We start from the raw sequence: 23,286 nt of genomic DNA, 5'->3' as shown, positions 1-23,286 counted from the left end.
GTGAAATAGGAAACTTAGTTTGCGACAAATGCACTGGTCTCCGATTCAAATTGATTATACATTGTGTGAGTGTTTACAGCGCCGTGTGTTTTTGTAGGCGTCTGTAGTTCCAGCTTTAACGCTCGTATTTATACAAGCCCTACAGTGCATCACTGCAGAGCGAGGCACTGCCCATATGAGCATGAAACACTAAAATATTTACAAGGAATGAGATCATTAACATTACTTGGTGGTTGGTTGCCCGAATGGTTGAGTGCATTTTCCTGTGGACCCAGGAGTCATCGGTTCGAATACTATTAAATGCTCTTAATTTAGCGGTGCCCAATGTTAGTCAATCGGTGGTGGGTCGCATGTAGTGGGATAGAATGTGGGTACGCCCAGCTTCTCCACGACATCTTGCAACGGTGGAAGAGCAGACCAAGTACCCTCTGGGGGGGCTCTCTAGAACTCCTTCTAGTGGAGGCCATTCTTCCAGTAGTGATGACATCAGGTAATTGCAGGGCTGCACCATTACATTTTTCCCTTTTAAAAATGTAAATGGTGCTAGAGCCTAATGAGATTAGCTCTTTTTTATCACAGTGGCCTATGTAACTCTAGGTTTGCAGAAACAGTTTTTTATTAATTAATTCGCGCTGAAGCCATGGGTAATCAACGATTTGATTTAGGTCATGACAGTGACAAGTAAATATAATATTCTTGCAAAATTAATCCAGGGGTTTCTAATATCTACTTTAGAGAAGATTACACACGCTCGAACATTGGGCCACAGGAAATTCAAAGTGGCTGTGGGAATTGAGACTCCGCTGGCAACCCAAGCTTACCACTGGACCGGTTTTCACGGGGTCAACAGTTCAAATCCTGCTGTCTGGTAATTTCTGTTGAAGCATACGGGAGTCCTAGAGCGGCTCTTTAAGAACTCCCTCTGGTTGAGACCGTTCTGCCATCACGATAATGAGCCAGCAACTGCAGGACTGCACCGCTACTGTTTTTAACCCATGATACACAGGACATGCAGGGTATATATCCGCCAACATTATTTTGAGGATGCACTGGTATTACCGACCACGTGGCTGAGTGGTAGAGCGAGCGGCTCTCAATGGGAAGGTTGCGAGTTCAAATCCTGGTTGGGGGTTGACTCAGCCCATCACCTCTTATAGGGTCGATAAAATACATACCACCTCGTGTGAAAGTCAGCTGTGGTTGTCTAAGGGAGAGGAGACTTGTTTCCACCATGGGAATCTGGCATTTTCCACCAATGGCTTAGGGATGCTCACTTGAGCAATAACAAAAAAACTCACAGCTGTATATTTAGACCAGGGTTCGTGATGGATGTGCTGGATTTCAACGACAGCCACATTGTCAACTGTGACTTGCAAATGTGATTTTGAGAACTATGGTGTTACAGTTTTAAATGTCTAATTTATAATTTCTGTGTAATGTTTAACTATTTGTTTTTTGGATAAAAAATTATGTCTACATTATATTATGCCGTCTCATTCAAGCTTGCGTACGGTCGTTGAACGTACCCAGTTTCCCTCTGTAAAAAAAGAATTGCCATTGCCCACCAGCTGAGCTTTGACACAACCTGTGACAAAATAACTTAACAACAACAGCTCTAAGGATTCTTCCGGCGGCTTTAACTAAGAAAAACGTTGTCTTTTGTGTGTTCCCGAAACACTGACCGTGGGCTCGGGGCTGTAGGACGGGCAGGTGGGTGAACATGGCGTTGCACAGGTCCCCATCGCAGCAGCAGAAGTACACGGCGGGGTTCTCGCTGGATTCCACGCACTCGCTCCTGCTCATCACAATCAATCGGAGTGCTTCTTTAAGACTGCTGGAGGAGGAATCCAATGAGCTCCATGAAGCTCGTTTTTTTGCACAGATGTTAAGTATGGCGGCGGGGTGGTCAGCAAGTTAGAACAACAAACAACAAAACAAAAAACATAAAGGAGTGCAAAATAGAGAAAAGGATAAGCAAGTCACTGAATATAAATTACTTATTTAAGTCCAATTTATCAAGCTTGGACAAGGCAGAAAAAACAACAAAACAGTCCCAGACCACACCGAGATAATACACAATGCAGACGCAAATTAAGAGGAGTGGGAACACTGTGGTTGTTTAGTAAATAGGGCGAGAGTTAACGTGATCGATCGCCTTCATGACTTCCAGTGGTGCACAATGCATAAGTAAAATTAATGAACTGGAAACAAAACCGTGTGGAAACTGTCAATGAATGGTGAACCGAGGAGCTTCAGGATGTAAATACAGGATGATAAGATATGGAGAATGCTCCTTCATTCCTCACCAACCCACAATATTCCTATAATACTTGATCGGCAAGATGACATGCGATGGAAAATCCGTTCAGAAATGTTGCAGAGCAATGCAGCCTTTGCCCCACCCTTGTAAGAGAATCGCTGGTTAAAGCAGATATGATAGAACTACTTCTGAGATCCCTTCCAGCATGCTCTAATCCGTACACTAGAGTGCGACACTTTCCCATGCTCTTGCAGAGTAATATTCATTAGCTGAAAGTAAAGCTATTAATTTCAATTGGAATTTAGCTAAAATAAGTGCAGGGCCAAATTTAACGTGAATGCTGTTTTGAGCAGTGAGTGGCAAATGGGCCTAGACCATCAACTCGCTAATACTTTGAGAACTTGGTTCATAACAACACCGAAGCCCGGAATCTCAGTCAACAATGCCGGCCGCGTGCTCCGCCACGTGCTCCGACCTCCGAACCACCCGGCCACCCCCATGATTCCTTAACATTTAACAACCGTTTTCTTTCATTTGGGTTTCTATGACAACCTGAAATTGTTGTTTTTGCAATCTTGGAAAACCTGACTACAAATACATTTGATAACTTCCTTTTGCCCCACCTTAGTTTATATATCTTGACAGCTGCTGGTTAATGTTCCATTATAATTTTAATTACACATTCATGGGCACTGTATATCAGTGGATTTTCACCAGGAAAAACATTGAAGACACCGAATGTGGCATAGAACTTTAAGGGGTTACCTTCCGTAAGCAATGCATGCCCGGTCAGTTGAACGACTAAGATAAGCCAGCTGAAATGTCAGTTCGCGACATACAGTGGGCCCTTGTGTAAGTGTTCGGCGCTTGTGGATTCTTGCAGGGAGCTGTAAAGCGATAGCCCCTGCATAGGGGTCTGCGAATTAGAGGTGGCATCCGGTGTGGAAATGTGCTGCAGCAAGGGCGCTATAAATCACGGCAAACTCTCCAGAGGTTTCCTGCACAAAGGGCCACAGTTGACCGATGGAGAGAAATTGCCAGCATATCCACTAGGTGGCGCTCCAAAGGCTTCAACGGCGTCATAAAATCACTTATGGCGTTTCTTTGTGTGCTTATCATCGCCTTGCTTACCGAGCCCTGAAACACTGGTGGAAATGCAACATTCTAGCCATGGCTTAGGGAGGCGTTCATCCAGCAGTGAATAAAACCTGAATTATACTTATTCTTGGTTCTTTCGGTAAAGTCACATAGAAGGGAAATAATAAAGTAATAAAAATATAAAACAATAAAAATTCTCACGACGTTTCGACTGCAACACAAACAATCATCATCAAGTGTGAAATCCACAGCAAGAAAATTTCCCTTCTACGTGACTTTACCGAAAGAACCAAGAATATGAATCCCTGCAGTCACGAAATCTTTAAATCTTCTTCTTCTTTAGTGCTGCCTAACGGCGTGTGCGACTTCACGATGGTATTGGTCCCGGTCTAGCACGGCGTGTAGAGTTTGTGCTGCTGTTAATTGTAGCCATGTTTTGATGTTACTGAGCCATGTCGTTTTTGGCCGTCCTGGTCGTTTTTTCCATTCGATTTTTCCTTCTAAGTTTAATTATACTCGTTTACCCAAGAAAACCTCACCGAGGCTCAGGACTCTTTTTCACGAGGGTCCTGCCAAGTTTTTGCAGGAGGTAGCGTGGATTGATATGCATTTCCAAACCGAGTAACTTGCGGGTCATTTTTAAAATCTGGCAAATTTGGACCGCGAACCCAGCACACGATGGCGCCTACCCTTTTGGACGACTTCAAGGGGATCTTTAATGTCCACCGCGAAGCAGACAGCATGTATTTTTACGGACAATGCAGCATCATCATCATCATCTCGATCCGTGGGCAGATAGTCCGTAGGTGGCCACTGCACATCTCGTCATTTGGACAATGCACCACGCGGTATCAATCAGGGTGGCCTCCGTAATCGAACGGCGAACCCTCTTCTTCGTCGTTATCACCACCACCACCGCCGCCGACGAGCGGTGAATTCGCGGCCGCTTAGGCGACGGTAACCTCTCGAACGCCCCCCCACCCGCTCCACGGCGCGCTCGCTCACCTGTCGTAGCAGTTGAAGTCATCCAGCCAGCACCCCTGCCTCTCCAGCCGCACGCCACCCGACACGTTGCGCCACGACGCGTAGCAGTGCTGCCGCTTCTCGCGGTCGCCGTCGCATGCCTCCGTGCCTCCGGCGGCCGTGCCCTCCTTCTCCCAGTTGAGGTTGAAGTAGACGCACTCGCGCGTCTCCACGAACGCAGGCGGCGGCCCGGCCAGCGCCAGCGTCAAGCCACCCGACAGCACGCCTGGAGCTGTGAAGGGACGAGGCAGAGCGATGGTCAAGGGTGCTTAAAAATATTAAACTATTTTTATTTTTGCCAGGTAAGGCCGACTGAGCTCTACAGCTCTTTTTTCAGAAGCGTCCTGGCCACAAATGACAGCAAAACGAAGTGGTTTATCACGTGGAAATGTATATCAACCAAATACTCAAATATGCGTCAAGTACTTTAGTGTCAAGACAGATCTCACAGCGATATGTCAATCCAAGCAGAATGTACGACGAGGCTGACCCACTCGCACACGCAGACATTTTTGCGATCAGTTCATAGTTCCATCTGGCGATGCCATTTATACATGGCTAACTACACCTCTGATTAGCACGGTTTGCTACATATGGTGCGAAAGCAGTTCAACATACATACAAAACTAAGTTGTTAGGTTTTTTTTTGTCTTTACCCATCCCAATGACTTCCACAAAAGTAGTCACGTATAATTTGAAACTTCACACCCTTCCGCAACCTTCAGATGCCCTTTATGCATGATGTTGCCTCCCGAGTAAAGAAGATATGGTTAGAGGTGGCTGGCTGGCTGAAGAGGGCAGTGCACTGAGCTGGCACTGCTGAGATCCTGGGATTGAATTCAGTTTCCCAGATTAAAGCTGATGGTCTCAGCCTCAGCCACCAATGATTACAAAGAGACAATCACATTGAATATGATTGTCCACTGAGGTGGCAGGGTGGCTAAGAGGTCAGAGCACTCCAATGGCAACTCAAAGTAGGATATAAATTAAGGTGATGTGGAAAGTATTCGCATTCAAATTGGCCAAGAATGCATGCAGTTGGAGCATACAAACCAAACTGAGAGGGAACAGTCGATAAATGTAAGAGACATGGAGTGTGGACTGGTTGGCTCAGAATGTTAAGCCTGCACCACCAAAATACTGATTTTAAATCCAGTTTTCAGCTGCACAACTGTGATGAAACCGATTCTGTATACTAACCACTGTGCTACTAGGCCCCCAAGGGAATGCGTGAACACATACACACACGCGCACACAGATAATCTCTTAGTATGGTTGGTCTTGATTTGAAGCTTTCGTGACGGCAGGAATCCATACTCTTTGGTTCTTTCGGTAAAATCACGTAGGTAGAAAAAAATAATAGATCACGACGTTTCGATCGTGACTTTACCGAAAGAACCAAAGAGTATGGTTAGTCTATTGAGGCAGTTGCTAATATCGGGCATCTATTGAGATTTGATAATTGACCATGTGCCATTGTGGCGTCAGAGACCACGACTCGCAATATGGAAAGTTGCGATCTCAAATCTCAGCCGTCATGCACCGACTGCGCCATTCGACTGAGCCCCTCTGCTGTCAATATATAGAATGCACGTCACTGGCACAGCGCCAAAGGGAGAAGAGCATGGCGCCATGTTCATTGTAACGAGGAGACATTTTAACTACGGTTGGGTTCCTCAATTGACGGCCCGTGGGGCCAGATGTGGACTGCAAAGGCTAGCTGGAGTGGCTTGCAGAGGTGCGGCCTGCTGAGACATAGAAGCTTGTAGAGGTTTGCAAGACGAAAAGAGAGACAAACGACAGATCGAGATGAGAGCCGTAAATAGGAGGCATAATAATAAGATGAAAGCGAGGAATAACAAGGACTTTGGGAGGAGAGATTTTAATGGTGACATGTATAGAGGTTATGATGTTACAAGGCCCACCAGCACACACAAACTGTTATTATGTGTGTGCCTATGTTTGCTCTCTCTCTATGCATCTCTGTGATATCTGTCTGCTTATATGTCTGTCTATATGTCTCTGGTTCTGTGTTTTATCTCTCTCTCAAATTTAGCATTCTCAGGAAGAACGTAATCAACCAGGTAGGGTGTTGACTGTTATCCGACTCTCTGTTGTATTACATTACATTTCTAAGTATACTAGATTTGTGTTTCTATTTCATTTATACCTGATGATGATTGCTTGTGTTGCAATCGAAACGTCGTATGCTAGTATTTAATTTATTATTTTATCTTTATACGTAACTTTACCGAAAGAACCAAAGAGTAATTCCTGCAGTCACGAAAGCTCCAAATAAAGTTTGTTATTATGTGGCCCATGGGAAAATATAGTTGAAGAACCCTGGACTAAAGTATTTGACCGAGGCTATCATGGCACGCAATGAATGATGGGGGTCAGCACCAACCTCGCCCAACCAATTCAGTATCTCCCAAGTACAGACGGTGAGACAATGCAAAAGGTAACTTGTTTTAAGTGGTGATGACCTTCGGAGGCCCTTGGAAAGATTCAGATGACGCATATCAAATATCAAAACACTGCCGTCTGCTGCAGAGCTTATCACGGGCATGTCACGATCTTGTTTGACCTCTCTAAATTAAACAAACACTGTTTCATCCAGCGACTGCCAAAAAACCAAGTGGCTTTCATAATCGTGCTGAGATGAATGTTTCACTTTAAGCATCACATTGTTACTGCTGCGTAGACCAAAACATCCACTTGGAGGATTTTTCTCAAACATGTAACTGCGAGTCTATGTTGTTTCTGTTGCATTTTTAGGAAAACAAACTTCATTTGCTGACAGATTCTTTTTTAAAAGAGCATTATTTAACGTTTTTTTTATTTTTACATCTTTCATCTGGGGAGAGTGATGGTACAGTGGTTCACGCAAGACACTAGGAGCTTGGCAACCCCAAGTTGGTTTCTCGACCGCGGCTAACATTAAAACCCCTTTACCAAACCACACTGACCAGGCCAAACAACCAACGCAATTGACAGATCATGGAGATGTCTTTATGAGTGGATTGACAAAGGGCTGAATTTGTATTATTCCATTAAAGAAACTCAGATTTTTTTTAAACAAATTGATTATATTATGAACAAAATCTGTTCAACATTTTACACGGTCATCCGTACACAATCCCTAGCTGCGCATCAAGAATATTCAGTCTCTTTAGTGTACGCAGACTGGGCAAATGCTAACCGACAACAGCACGCCACTATTTGCCACTACATATAAACGATGGCAGATCAACAGGAGACGATGTATATCTGTTGCAATTGGCTCAGGCAGACGGCTACTAAGCACCATTTGACACCAGACCCACAGTGATGAAATGACCCACTGAGAAACTGCAGATTCAGGGTCATTCACCCTGTGTGATCAGATGAGAGTACAAAGCAGTGAGTGATAACAAAAACAGCAACAGCAAATCCTACTGTGTTCCCCCCCACTCCCAAAACCACAAAAATCTTAACTTTCATTGCCAACGATATTATATTGCATGGGTTATTAGACTTAAGCTGACGAGTGACATCTTACTCTCAACGCTGCACCCCCAATCCCGTCGGTCCCTTCCATGGCTTCAACCCACACTGACCAGAATAATGAAGTATGGTCATGGTCAAATAACCAGTGTGAAATACTGTCATGGTCAAACATGTAGGGTCAAACAATAACGATGACCGTCATGGCATGGGGAGGCCTTCATCCAGCAGCGGATTGAGAAATGGACTGCACATGGCCAATATTCCCATGCAATTGTACACATAGCATTGCTTTGAAATTGTTAAACAACAGGACGACCTGCCTTAACTCGGCAAACATGCATCTTGGCCAGGGCAATCATTAAAAAAAGAGGACAGTCAAAAGTCAATAGTTGGGTTAATAAAGGTCAGTCCCACACACTGTGCTTACACCAGCGCGTACAAAAGCGCTTTGGGGGCAATTCTCAATGCCTGGTTGCATCTCCACCGAAAAATGGCTTAATTCTGCAACTAATGACACGGGATCCAATGCAGCCGTCAATTATTATGAGACTGTGTACTTTCAACTGCTGTGCTGTAACCACAATGTACAACTGGAAAGTTGAAATAGATGTTGCTTTAACCGAGCTACTGGTGAGCACAAAGTTCAAGGTGCAGCCCTGCAATTTCTTGCTCGCATCAATGCTGGCAGAAGGGCCTCTACTCGAGGGAGTTCTTGGGAGCCCCTCTAAGAGGGTAGTTTTCACCAATCATACCCCATGGGAAAAACACCCTGGAAGAGGTGGGAGTAGCCATATGTGTGGTGTATCCACTTCTACTGCTGGCTGGGGTGGGCAGACACAGGGGTAGAGCATTTAAGAGTTTTGCCCAATGCTTCAACTGGCATCCAAGAGATAGAAATGGCAACGTCTGGATTGCAAGTCGAGTGCGATAACCATTACACTAAGAAAGCATCCTACACTAACCGCATTTGGCAAAAAAGCGACATTAATTCTACAATAAATATAATAAAGGTATTGTATATTTCATATACAATGCAGCAATTCCTCAATCGAGCAAGATTTAGAATTTGTATACCCCATTATGGTGCAAAAATCACGAAAGAACCCATAATTTATAATGAATTCTGGCACGAGTAAGTTGCAGGGGCGTATTGCAGGGGCACATTTCAGTATTTATCCAAGCGAGTGGTAATGCCGGCAATTTACAAATGCGCGCGTTAATCACTGCGTTGGCGTTAAGCGAGTGCTTTTTTCTAGGAACCGAAGCAAAACGGTTTCTGCTAATGATCACAATTTAAACAGTGCATTGCATGCATGCGTGCCAGCACGTGACATACGGCAAGCAGGTGTTCCTAGACACCTAGGCCAGCTGTTGATGTGCTTTCCATCACCACCGGCTAATTACAGGCAACCGTGGCAGACAGCACGCTCTTTAATCCATTTCCACCAGTTGTTGTTCCCATTGGACAATTCTCGCTTTAAAAAGCCAGACTCTTGCCTGGTTGGTAAGCTGCAATGGAGGCTGCTAGTACTTTTTTTATGACACGCATAAATACTATGCTTGGTTCTTTCGGTAAAGTCACGTAGAAGGGAAATAATAAAATAATACAAATATAAAACAATGAAAATCAAGCAAGAAAATTGTTCTTGCTGTGGATTTCACACCTGATGATGATTGCTTGTGTTGCAGTCGAAACGTCGTGAGAATTTGTATTGTTTTATATTTGTATTATTTTCCTTCTACGTGACTTTACCGAAAGAACCAAGAATATGAATCCCTGCAGTCACGAAAGCTTTAAATAAAGAATACATAATACTTTTAAATGGCTCAACAATACCATTGACATAAGAACTGTGGTGAGATTGTGGTGGCATATGCAAAAGAGACATGTATGTATGCTGCACTGGTCCGTAACAAATGCAAAATGTGATGAGAACACATTCGATGGGGGAAATGCCATTGAATCGATTGTAAAACTAAACTTGATTATAATTCGTGGAAAGACTACGATGGCATGATTGTTGCATGATGCTGATAATGATTGCATTATGACAATTTCATAAGAAATGGAGGATGATGGATGCACAGTGATGGTGATGAAAATGATGATGGGACCCCATGACCACCGTTATCTCTAAAAACGTAGAGCTCTCCTTCGATAGTCTGGTGAATTCAAACGCAATAAATAAAAGCGACAACAATTTTTCAAGCTCCAAGCTAAATTCGTGAGTTCTCAACAGTCGTGGAGAGAGAGCGCCCTGAACGGGATCGCTCATCTCCCCAACGGCGCCGTCAAGCAACTCACAGCGGCGGCGAGCAAATTGACAGCATTCACAGAGCTACTGACGGATGTCACAGAGCCTCCGATAACACAACTGCACTACACCGCCCCCCCCCCCTCGTGCACGCTTAAGATGGAAAACAGATGTGCGCTCTCAATGTTGCGCACCTGTTTATCCAGTCAGATCACATGGCCGAGCAATAACACCATGCTCACGCGCCACCATCGCTCAACATCACTCTGCTGCTCATGGCTGGAAGGTCTCGCAAAAAAAAGAATCATTTAAAATAAAAATTCTTAGAAGGTAGAATGCCGGTTTTGGGGCGGGGGGGGGGGACTGCTGTACACTGTACTGGGGTGTTGGATAATATAGAAAAACACATTCCAGTTACTTTCAATAATTTGGTGCCAGTTTGTTCACCCTATGTGACATACTACCCACATAGTAACTCGTAGAAAACCAGCAACTTGCACGCGTTCCTTCAATTTTATCACGAAACTCCATGGGAGGAAAATTACTTGGCACGCTACTGATTGGGATCATATATTCTTTAAATGTTTAGCATGAGACCCATAAGTAATGTGAATCTTAGGTTGGTTGATCCTGCTTTACAAATTTTACCAATCAACGTCTGCGTTGATTGAAATATTTGATTGACTTTGGCTTTCAGATTCTTTAGTTATTAAATATTTGTACCAAATTAAAATTTTACTAGCCCTTCCACTAGAACTTCATTAGAATGTGGTTCAGTCACTCAGTGACGATCATCTACGTTTATTAGAAAATTCAAGGGGGGGGGGGAGGGGCTCATCTGTGATAGCGCCACTGTTAATGGTGAAAATTACACATTCCCATGGCCGAGGCCAGTCCAGTCACTGGACAAACCACTGTTCAGTATTTTCCACAAACTTAAATACTGCATAAACCCTCAGGGTGGATGATTTTATTTAACCAGTGTCCTCAATATACATGAGCACATACGGTCTAGTTTATTACCGTCTACTTTCTTATTGTCACATGGTAAAAAAGGGGTAAAGGTTCAGCCCTGCAATGTCTTGCTCAAACCACTGCTGGTGGAAGTGCCTCAACTAGAGGGAGCTCTATAGGGCCCATCTAGAGGGTACTGTGGCCTCGCCTTCCATGATGACCACGTGTCTTGGAAGAGGTGGTAGTTACCCACCCCCCTGTTTACCCCAGAACATGTGACCTGCCAATCAACTGTGGTTGTTTCCATTTATACTACTGGGTGGACAGAGAGAGAGAGGGGGGGGGAACGATTAAAGAATATTGCCTATTGTTTAAACTGAAATGCCAGGTGATTAAATCGAACCAGCGACCTCTGGCTTGGATGGTTCAGTGTACTAACCATTACACACTACGGCAGCTTGCCATTACTGTATTACTGTTGTGTGGTAATGTAATACATTACAAATACAACGCATGTGGCGTGCATGCCCGGGTGTGTGCGTGCGTAGTAGCTTAGCGGTTAGCGGTGGTGTCGCGGTTAGCGGGCTTCGCTACAAACCCGGCAACCCGAGTTCAATTCCCGCTCAAGGCCAACACCCAGTGACGATTATCTGAACCGGTCATGAGGAGCCTCCCACTCCGTCGACTCAGCCTCAAATGAGTTCCTGGCGCGGTGTATACAATCATTGCCACTGCGGAGACAAAGGCGGCCGGGCGCGTGGTGCTGCTGGCCACCCATCACCACCATCGGATACCGTGCCAGCCTTCATAGGTGCTCGCAAACAGCACTTGCCCCAAACAGTCTGCTAAGGCTATAAGGGTGTGTGTGTGAGGGGGGGGGGTCTTTGTCTTTATTTGTGTACGTGCGTGTGTGCGTGTGTGGTGACCTAGTGCGGATTGGCCAGGAGCCAGGGGCTCGGCACACACATGGCTGAGAGAGCGCGGTGCGTGTGCTGCTGATGCTGCTGCCGGGCCGTTTATCCCAGCAGCACGCTTATGAAGTCGTAAGCACACTCGGATCTTGGCAGCAAACCAGCACGGGCCCAAGGTACGGCACACTTTGTTTTGTCAAAATAGTCCACACGGGGTCCCCCCCCCCCCTGTTCAGAACGGGCGGATATTTAATTTGTCCCATACTAAAAAAAAGAGTAGGTTAAAGTCCCGTTCTTTGAACAACAAGAGCCGCACGGATGTTATTTTTAAAAAAATGTTTAAGAGAACATTTATTTACAGCCACTTGTCAAGCCACTGATTGGTTAAGGCCTCCCTGTTGTGGGGAGTTGTACTTTATCATGCTGGCCGGTGCGGGATAGTGAAGTTATTATATGAAGTAAAGAGATGATTAGTCAGTAATCCAACCTACACTTGAATCGTCGGCCATGCCACTGTTAGCCATGGCTGGGAAACGAACTCCGGTCACAGGGTTCATCACGCAGTGTGATCCATTGTGCCCATGCCAACTCCCTTAAATATGATAGCATATCATTCAACATTCATTGGCCATATAAAGCGCTTAAGAAAAGTGAGCTTGGCCACGGCATGTTGCTACTAGGAAGGGATGACAGCCGTGAGTCGAGTATAGTGATGGAATGGCAGCCAAGGAATGGAACGTGACCGAGAGGAAATCCTTCGCAGGCGACGGAACACCGAAACCAGCTCATGTGCAGTCACTGGGTGGATTACTAACGGCATGCTGCTCCAGATAAGGCACTTTGGAACGTAAGACGCACCCCAAAACCTGAAACCTGTGCACAGTGCCAAAATTATACAATTTTGGTCACATACACACACATCTACTGGATTAGAATATGCCCCCCCCCCCATATTTGCGAGCAAACACATACGGCGACTAAATGTGCGTCTTATAATTCATACAATACGGTACATTACATAATCGTGATATAATACAGTAACCAGTAGCTTGGGGAAGCCTTCATCTAGCAGTAGATATTGACCATGGGCTGATGTCGATGGCAAAAAAAAAACACTGCTACCACTATACTTCTGCCACCTCGCATGGTAACAATTCTTCTCGGGGCCCATAGAATAAAACAAGGCGTTTGAGTCTCAAAAGGCACAATGCTCTTTCAGAGCATTATTTATGGCCCTGTTGCAGACCCTTGTAGATCACAATGGCTGAGGAGAGGTCTCTGGAAATTAGACTATGGCAACATTTTTGTCTCCCTCTCTCTCAATGCAGACACAAAACAATGTTATTCTCTATAAACTTTATACTTTTAAAACGAGGAGCAACGGTGAATAACTCTCCACAACAAACATAGGAATGTTACTTGTTTTTAGATGCTATAAATAAAAAAAGTTACGTTTTTATTAAAGATTGCTCTGGGCAAGCCATGCATAACATAAAAAACAACTGCCCAGTGGTGTATTGTATAACATTTGTTATATTGTATACATACACGGCAGTGTATAATTTAGAGAACATACATCTGAATGCCAAATGTTAGAGGTCTCAGGAAGGGGTTTAAACTACCGGTGGTTTTCGCAGTTATGCTGTATAGCTTTCCGATAGGTTTTCTGGGTTGAACCACGTATTGTTCTGCAAAATGTCTGATGCTTCGCTCCATGTGCCGTGGGAGCGCCTTCAAATCCGCAAAATGTAGTTCCTAAATGAAGCTTCCGCTAGCGCACAGAAACATTTAGAGGGCTCCGAAGAACACGCGGTAACAACCTGAAAACACATCCGTACGATTGACGTACACTCGCATGTATGACAATTCATTTATTTTACCCTTTCAGATGTGGACTTAACATTTCAGAGAGGCATAGTAAACTATCATCTTTCTTGGTGTCAAGTGTTTTGGATCCGAATTCATATTTAATATTTGGAGATGGTGACCTTTCCTACCACAACGACTTTGTAGGCTCCCGTATACCCAACAAAAAAATGGTTATCATAACTTGCCTAAAAGCCATTTATCACACTCTGCCACTGCCATGAATATGTACAGTATATATAAAATATATAAACATCCCCTTTTGTGAATCCTCTGCTGGATGAGAGCCTCCCCATGCCATGTGTGTCACTGGGATTGTTCGACCATACTTCACCATGCTGGTCAGTGCAGATTGGTGAAAGCGGGGAACATTGACACAGGGACATAGGGGTAAAGTGCAACAGATTTTGCCGTGCTGACATCTTCTGCCCACCACGTGGCCCCACAGTACTGTGACAACCTGGTGTATGCGAATGGTGGTCATCCATCCAAGTGTATCGGAGCTCAAGCCTGCCTAATCTTCCGAGACGTGATGAAATTTGGTTGCATTCCGTGTGATTTATACGACTGTCTTGTATGCCAACACGAACTGCCGTGGCAAAACAGATACCGGAATGGGTATGGCCAAATAAGTCAATGGGTAGACTAATCCGGCCATATGAATGGGGAAATGTCCAACATTTCTCAGGGATGTAAACAGGATTTTAGTACCACCTCACAGTGCCTAAACAAAATACTATTAAACTAGTCAGTGGTACCGAGTCGCCGAGTAAATAGCAAACTCACCACAAACTATTACATTGTAGGTTGGCTTCTTGATAAGGACTAATTCACCAACCCGAAATGACCAGTGCGATTAAGTATAGGAAGGCAAGCCACGAGTCAAACACATCCATCGTTGGTTTAACAAAAGGCTGTAAATATACATTTAAAAAAACATGCCAAACTTAACCATCCGAAAACAAGTCACTAACTTAAACAAAAATCCCAAAATGAGATTTTAATTTCTCTTAAAGTAACTTTATAAGACAAAGTATGTCTTATAGTGTATACGTTTAAAGTAGTGTTTTTTTTAATATCTGGCCAGCATAAATTAACATTAAAATGGTATACCCATTAACTACATTACTCAATGTTTCATATTTAAAAAAAATCTATGATGCATTAATCAATACACAAAAATGTCTACTATACATTTGCTGTAATTGCAACAATTTTCGCCAGAAATGTTTACTTCCTGGGAAAACAACCTTCCAGGATATTATTACTAGACGAAGCCATACACATTTAAATGTGCAGTGTAATAATATAGCACATTACAGTGCAAAACAACACTCTTAAACATATGATGAAAACCATTACACTCTAATGTAGTACCGTATTGGGGCGTAATAATGGCCAATTGTCTTTGAGGGTGGCATATGGCAAGCGATTTGTGCTTCACACCAATTCACTCCTCCATCACACAGTGAACATGTCCACTCTGATCACATTGACTGTCGAAAAACACTAGACTTCACAGTAGAGATAACAGTTCAGACCATGACACACCATCACCATCAATGTAACCATCACCATCAATGTAACCAAGACCATCAATCACCACAATCATCATCACCACAATACCAAAATAATCATAGCATTGCAGTATTATAACCATCACACGGTAATTATCTATCGATATTGTTATCAATAAGTCTATCAACACCACCAACATTTTCATTATGATCAGAAAATCATTAAAAACATATCGCCACCATTACCATATTCCAGGCCATCCACATTCAAATATCTCCTCCACGTGTAACATCTTCACCATCATGCCTCTTACCGATAAACACCGTTTACCATAGTTACAATCACCACAATCATCAACATAACCACAGTAAGTTCACTACCATCGTTCATCAAAACGTTTACCACGGTGACCACTCTTTTGAACAACCTATCCGCGCCACCTTCTGCATCTTCATTACGCGACTAACACCAACCACCACCATCAGCATATCAGGGCCATCAATCTGCTCTTGCACCCCTGTCCAAGTCACTATCAGCACAACTGCATCACATTACCATGACCACCATGACTAACTCGGTTCAACCAGCTCATCCAAACACCACAATTACCATCAAACAACCATCACCACCTCCGATTCTAATAACGCCATCATCACTTAACTAGCAGATTTCAGAAGCATCAATACCAGCAAATCATCACCATAATGCCATCACAAAACCAACATCACCAACCATTGCGAGACCCACATCACCACAATCACTTCACCAGTACCACGACATACACAATAATCGCCACCATCACCACCACCACCACCACAATGTTCTTCACCATTATCACTCAATGATCACCCTATCACTTCACCTCTAACACAATGCAATTATCACCGTCACAAGCATCATCGCCACTACCAACACCACTCTCTCTGCACCACCACAAAAGCACCATTATAAATAACCACACCATCAAATCACCAAACATTTCAATCACCATCAACAACACACACATCACCAATACCAACATCACCATCCCATCACCACACCACAATCAACATCCCTTGCTTACCCGCTCGTCGGCACATCATCACCACCGTCATCAGCCGAAGTATCAAGCATCTCCTGGGCCCCATTGTCGAGGAGGATGATGATGATGAAGATGATGAAGAAGTTGCCGACTTTTGTGGTCCAGACAAAAATAACCCCCCCCCTCCCCTCTCGAAATAAAACCAAAACCCAACAAAAACTCGCCGCTTAAATAGTCACTAAATGGAAGAAAAAGACTGTAAAATAAAACAATGCGTTAACGATTAAAGTTACGAAGTTAACATTCGCTGAAGTTATTCGCTAGTAGAAACAAGTAAAAGTCTCATTTCACCGATCGCTCGCTCTCTCTCCGACGGCCTTGCGGGCACACACGACGCGTTGTGGCCGCGAGGAAAGTTTAAATAAATGTTTAAAATAAAACGAAATAGCCCACGCCGTAGGGAAAGTGAATACGCTTATGACTGCCTAGAAAATAAAAGGCCACGCGTGGTGGTTGGCGGTGATGAAGCTGGGATCAGCCCAGGAGGGACGGCGCGGTTTGGTGCCACAATGAGAAGAACGGCTCCATATCTCCTCGGCGAGAAGATGGTGGTGGTGGTCTTCTCCTCCTCGTCGGTGGTTGTCCTCCTCCTCCTGGTGAAGATTGGTGGTGGTGGTTGTGGTAGTGTTGTTGTTGTGTATGTACGACAATGATCGTTGTTGTGGTTTTTTTTCTGAATGGTGGAAGTTTGTGCGTGCTTGCGGCGATTGTTCGTGTTGGCTCACTGGCCCAACCAGCTCTGCCCGCCTCTCTTCCCTCTCTCTCTCCCCGTGCGTGTCAGGGAGAGTGGAGGGGGGGAGGCGGCAGCAGCAGCGGCAGCAGCACGAGGAGGAGGAGTTTGAGCTCCCTGGAGTAGAGAGAGAGAGTGGGGGGGGATGGGGCAGGGCCCCGGATGTGCGGTGCCTTTCATGTGCGCAGCCGGCCCCCCCCTGCACCCACCCCTCTCCACCCCTGCACCCTCGCCTACCCCCCACCCCTCCACACCCCTCCACCCTCCCCTCCCCACCCTACCCCTGCACCCTCCCCTACCCCGCCACCCCTAACCCCCCCAACCCTACCCCTCCCCGCCCACCCCCCCACTGCCCTCTCCCACAAAGACAAAGCTGCCCCGTCTAGCCTTAGCGGACTGTTGGGGTGTGTGTGGAATGGACAGGGGTTGATGTTAGCGAGCACCTATTAAGACCGGCACGACAACACCTACGAAGGGGGGGGGGGGGTCAGCAACCACGCCTCACCACCACCTCTTTTGTATCTCCCCCCAGCGTTGATTACACACCGCACCAGCTTCTCGTTTTAAGGCCGAGTCGATCTAGGGGAGGAGGAGGAGGCCCGAGAACGGTTCAGAGAGGTTGGCCATCGATTGGCGCTAACCACTGCGCCACCGCTCCCGCATCACAGACACGCCAGAGGCTGCGTCCATGAACTGCCCATTGTATTTTAGCGCGGTGCCTATTGTTATTGTATTACCATAAACCTAATTATTGCTACTATTGTTATGCGCACAATACATTCGCCTATTCAGATACTGTACTTTGTTCACTGCCTTTCATCCCAACTCTACCCTCTGCAACATAAATCAATAATATATAGTATGTGTGTCCTCTAGTATTGTAGTTTATTGACACACGAAATGTGCACAGTATAGCAAGAGGCGGCTACATCACATCGGTTATGGTATTAATACTACAGTACTCTATCCTGTATAGTATTGAAATATATTATAATTACTGCTGTTCTGCATTACTATTTTACTGTATAGTGTGCAATGTGAAACAGCCTATTCAAGTGCAGATCCTGCCATGTCACACTAATTATTGTTACAGTATAGTACTGTTTTTGTCATTACTCTTGCGTTATATTAATGTGGAGACAACTCGTGAAATCATACTTGATGATGTAGCTCGTATATCACAAGATTTGTCAATACAGTTCTACACAACCACTCACTGAAGACCAACACAATCACTGAACCACACATGAATCCACCCCATAATCCACTCACTAAACTACACACTAACTCTATAGCCACTTATAAAACACGTACTAAACCACCCTGTAAACGTTAAGGCAAACACTAAACCATACGTTAACTAGTCACTTAACCACGCACTAAAATGCACCGTTAATCACTCATTAACCCTCTCACTACACCGCATAAAATCACACACTTCCGATTGTAGGAAGATATGCACTTTTAAATCGAGATTGAAAACTCATTTATTAAGAACCGCTTGTTGCGTTTAGTTTGTCTTTCTGCCACACCTCCGTTTAGCACGGTTGGCTACGCACGGTGCGAAAGAAGTCAAACATACGGAACATACATACACTCATCCTATTCCTCCGTGTACAATTTCTACACTACCCCCTTCCTCATAATAATCATCACGAGCAGTGGTCTACCCACGTGCTGAATGAAGGCCTCCCTAAAGCCATCTCCCCATCTGTCATGGTTCCTACAGTCGAACAATCCATCTCCTGCATATGAGCTGATCTCATCGATCCGTCTCTGTGGGTGGTCAAATCCTTTCCATCGGTTCCATTTCATCGAAGTTCTTCGCCTATCAGCCATTACCTTCCTCCTAACCGTGAGATGCTGTGCCCAAAAGCCATCTTCCCTTAAACAGGCAGTGTCTTTGATTTGCATTTGTGACCTACCCAAGTGTCGTTGTATGCGAAACACAGTACCTGCTATAAATGACAAATTTAAATTGAAGAAAAAACGCTACAACACTCACAACCACATACTAAATCCGGCATTAAAATTATAATAAGCACCACGACCACAGATTGACGAGTCCCTTCTAGTGACACGTCGTGAGAAGTGATGATGACCGGCAGTCCAGAATAATGACATTGGCTCAGCCAGGGAAGGAAACGCGCCCATTAGCACGGTTGGCTACGTACGGTGCGAAAGAAGTTTCAACATACGGTACATACATACAAGAGGACGTTCACCATGGAAATTCTGCACTGCGTATTCTTTGGTTCTTTCGGTAAAGTCACGTACATAGAAAAATGATAATAATAAAATAAAATGAATACAAATAAAAAAATAAAAAAACATTAATGTAGACTGTAGCCTGGTTCTTAATCGGAGTGAGTGTATTGGCAGTCTATAATGTAGACTGTAGCCTGGTTCTTAATTACATTAGACTGCCAGTATACTCACCCAGCTTAATAACCATTGCTACAGTCTACATTATAGACTGCCAGTACACTCACCAAACTTAATAATCAGGCTACAGTCTACATTATAGACTGCCAGTACACTCACTCCGATTAAGAACCAGGCTACAGTCTACATTATAGACTGCTAGTTCACTCACCCAGCTTAATAACCAGGCTACAGTCTACATTATAGACTGCCAGTACACTCACCCAGCTTAATAACCAGGCTACAGTCTACATTATAGACTGCCAGTACACTCACCCAACTTAATAACCAGGCTACAGTCTACATTATAGACTGCCAGTACACTCACTCCGATTAAGAATCAGGCTACAGTCTACATTAGACTGCCAGTTCACTCACTCAGCTTAATAACCAGGCTACAGTCTACATTATAGACTGCCAGTACACTCACCAAACTTAATCACCAGGCTACAGTCTACATTAGACTGCCAGTTCACTCACCCAGCTTAATCACCAGGCTACAGTCTACATTATAGACTGCCAGTACACTCACTCCGATTAAGAATCAGGCTACAGTCTACATTATAGACTGCCAGTTCACTCACCCAGCTTAATAACCAGGCTACAGTCTACATTATAGACTGCCAGTACACTCACCAAACTTAATCACCAGGCTACAGTCTACATTAGACTGCCAGTTCACTCACCCAGCTTAATCACCAGGCTACAGTCTACATTATAGACTGCCAGTTCACTCACCCAGCTTAATAACCAGGCTACAGTCTACATTATAGACTGCCAGTACACTCACCAAACTTAATCACCAGGCTACAGTCTACATTATAGACTGCCAGTACACTCACCAAACTTAATAACCAGGCTACAGTCTACATTATAGACTGCCAGTACACTCACCCAGCTTAATAACCAGGCTACAGTCTACATTATAGACTGCCAGTACACTCACCCAACTTAATAACCAGGCTACAGTCTACATTATAGACTGCCAGTACACTCACTCCGATTAAGAATCAGGCTACAGTCTACATTAGACTGCCAGTTCACTCACCCAGCTTAATAACCAGGCTACAGTCTACATTATAGACTGCCAGTTCACTCACCCAGCTTAATAACCAGGCTACAGTCTACATTATAGACTGCCAGTACACTCACCAAACTTAATCACCAGGCTACAGTCTACATTAGACTGCCAGTTCACTCACCCAGCTTAATCACCAGGCTACAGTCTACATTATAGACTGCCAGTTCACTCACCCAGCTTAATAACCAGGCTACAGTCTACATTATAGACTGCCAGTACACTCACCAAACTTAATCACCAGGCTACAGTCTACATTATAGACTGCCAGTACACTCACCAAACTTAATAACCAGGCTACAGTCTATATTATAGACTGCCAGTTCACTCACCCAGCTTAATAACCATTGCTACAGTCTACATTATAGACTGCCAGTACACTCACCAAACTTAATAACCAGGCTACAGTCTACATTATAGACTGCCAGTACACTCACTACGATTAAGAACCAGGCTACAGTCTACATTAATGGTTTGTTTTTTTATTATTTGTATACTTTTTATTTTCATTCACTGTATTTTTATTATTTTTCTATCTACGTGGCTTTACCGAAAGAAACAAAGAATATGAATTCCTGCAGTCACGAAAGTTTTAAGTCAAATATTACTGCAGAACGATTAAATAAGCTCGTCTGCAGGTGCTAGGTAGTTGTTTCATCGCGGGATCATGATGGTGATGGCTGGAGGGGATTTAGCATAGCTGCTGATGATGAGGATGAGAGGGTCGGCACAGACGCCTGAGAATTTCTACGGGGAATTACCAAAAGCGCCCTCCAACAGTGTGGAACAAAGGCCACGTGACAGCTTTCACAAGTGGTGTCCATTGTTTGTCATTGTTATTGTCTTCATCACGATTTTTTGTAAATAAATGTTCGTGAATTCAGTATGCTACTCTCTATAAACAGAACTCCGTTCTGTGTCTCCACATAGATGCGTATTAAAACTGTTTTAGCTTCCCAGAACAAAATGATCAAGCAGCATTTCTTCAAGGTTGCAAAAATAAATGTTAAAACACCCTAACGGTTCCCCTTCCATCCGCACTGGCCAACGTGGTGAAGTAAGCTCAGAATAACCCCCTTCCCCCCAAACTGACACTGCCAAAGGGAGGTTATCATAAGATTAATTATTATTAATTACAATGGAGTAAAACATAAAAATTCCGACGGTACCTACTGCCCGGCATAAATACCGTAACCAAGTCAAACAAAAACATAAAACGAGACTGTTGGCAGGCGTACACGAGCACAAACACATGGCCACATTCATCATAAACACTGCCTTTGAACAACAACAATATTTTAGGCTCGGTTTTATGGGGAGGGGGGCCCTCTTTCAGCCGGTGGTTATGAAAAACACGGCGCGTTAACTTGAGTTGTATTGCTTTTCCACCAATGTTTCCCCATCGCAAGGAGAACATTACAATGGATTTCAATCGGCTCTCGCCTGGTTCAATGAAGGAAATTGATTTAATTGATGAGGCTTGTAACACCAATGAGCGTTATGAGTGCTGACATGGAACTTTACACAAACACACCGCGCATGAGCCAGCAACCCACAAGCAGGGCCCCTGGCCCCATGACCCCTGCACCGCTCCCATCACCACTCCCTCCACTCTATAGTATAGTGTGACCCGACAACAACAATCCCCACCACCACCACCACTGCACCCCCCTCCTCCCAAGGCTGCCTCCTTTCAATGTCCATGTGGCCACCAACACTTGCCTGCACGAACCCCACACTCTCGCTCTCTGACGTGCTGTCGGATCCGTACCGTGTGTCGTGTGCCACCGTTGTTCAATGTTTCGTGCCACGTGGTGGAAAGCTTCTTGAGCGACTAAGTTCAGAAACCTCGGACATCGTTCCCGGACAACTTCAAGCATAAGCCATACGTACATATATCGGAGGATCTAAAGTAAAACCAGAAACAGTACATGTGTCGAAAGCACTGCCCCAATTGACAATATATACAGTAATCGGTGACATTTCAGGTAATTTCCCCTAATCATAGCCAACAGATGACCTCTCTGCCACGAAGAAGGGCCATTGGCCAAACACGTGTGTTGAGTCTTTTGTTATTTATGTTTGTGCACCACTTGCTAACGTAGTATCTAAACAAAATCGTCTAAAACAGAAGCTTTTGCTCCGTGTGTTGAGCGGGTTCTTCAGCGGAACAAGCCCAAAACACATCTGTGAAGCTATATGGCACGAACCGCAAAAAAACCCACCAGTAATATATAATACTCATACTCTTTGTTTTGTAGAATCTAGAAGTAGTATATAACTCCATGCTCTCCCTGTCTAATGCCCCCTCCCCTAGTCCCCGTAATGAGAATCCTGCAAGCTACCGCCACCCCACACCATCGGGCGGGGTGCTTCCATCTGGTCATAATGTCTCCTTTTAGATTAACGAGCCACCCCATAAAGGGGGCTTCCCACTGGGTATGTATGCGTTGTGTGTGAGAGACAGTGCAATGGAGAGAGGGCTAGGAGGGAGAGAGATGGGGAGGAGTTGGTGGCTGTGGTGACCACACCACCACACTATAATCCTGGTGACCCGAGTTCAACTCTTCCCCATTAGCAAGCGGTGTCTAAATCCGGT

At 44.6% G+C, this 23,286-nt stretch overlaps 1 protein-coding gene across 1 annotated transcript in view; it reads right to left on the bottom strand.

Annotated features, from left to right (window-relative positions):
* ACVR2A (activin A receptor type 2A) overlaps window positions 1-17,251 on the bottom strand; it is a 35,825-nt gene extending 18,574 nt beyond the window's left edge. The window contains exons 1-3 of the mRNA XM_078870975.1: window positions 16,438-17,251; window positions 4,364-4,613; window positions 1,683-1,795 (exon numbers count right to left, since the gene is read on the bottom strand). Of these exons, the coding sequence (XP_078727101.1) occupies window positions 1,683-1,795; window positions 4,364-4,613; window positions 16,438-16,501 (427 nt within the window). The 5' untranslated portion in view covers window positions 16,502-17,251. The remainder of the gene's footprint in view (window positions 1-1,682; window positions 1,796-4,363; window positions 4,614-16,437) is intronic.
* Between the last annotated feature and the right edge of the window lie 6,035 nt (window positions 17,252-23,286).

The sequence above is a fragment of the Lampetra fluviatilis genome, chromosome 31 (assembly GCF_964198595.1).
Source record: "Lampetra fluviatilis chromosome 31, kcLamFluv1.1, whole genome shotgun sequence".
Classification (NCBI taxonomy): domain Eukaryota; kingdom Metazoa; phylum Chordata; class Hyperoartia; order Petromyzontiformes; family Petromyzontidae; genus Lampetra; species Lampetra fluviatilis.
Note: the sequence above shows the minus strand (reverse complement) of the source record. Positions and strands in the feature narration are given on the sequence as shown.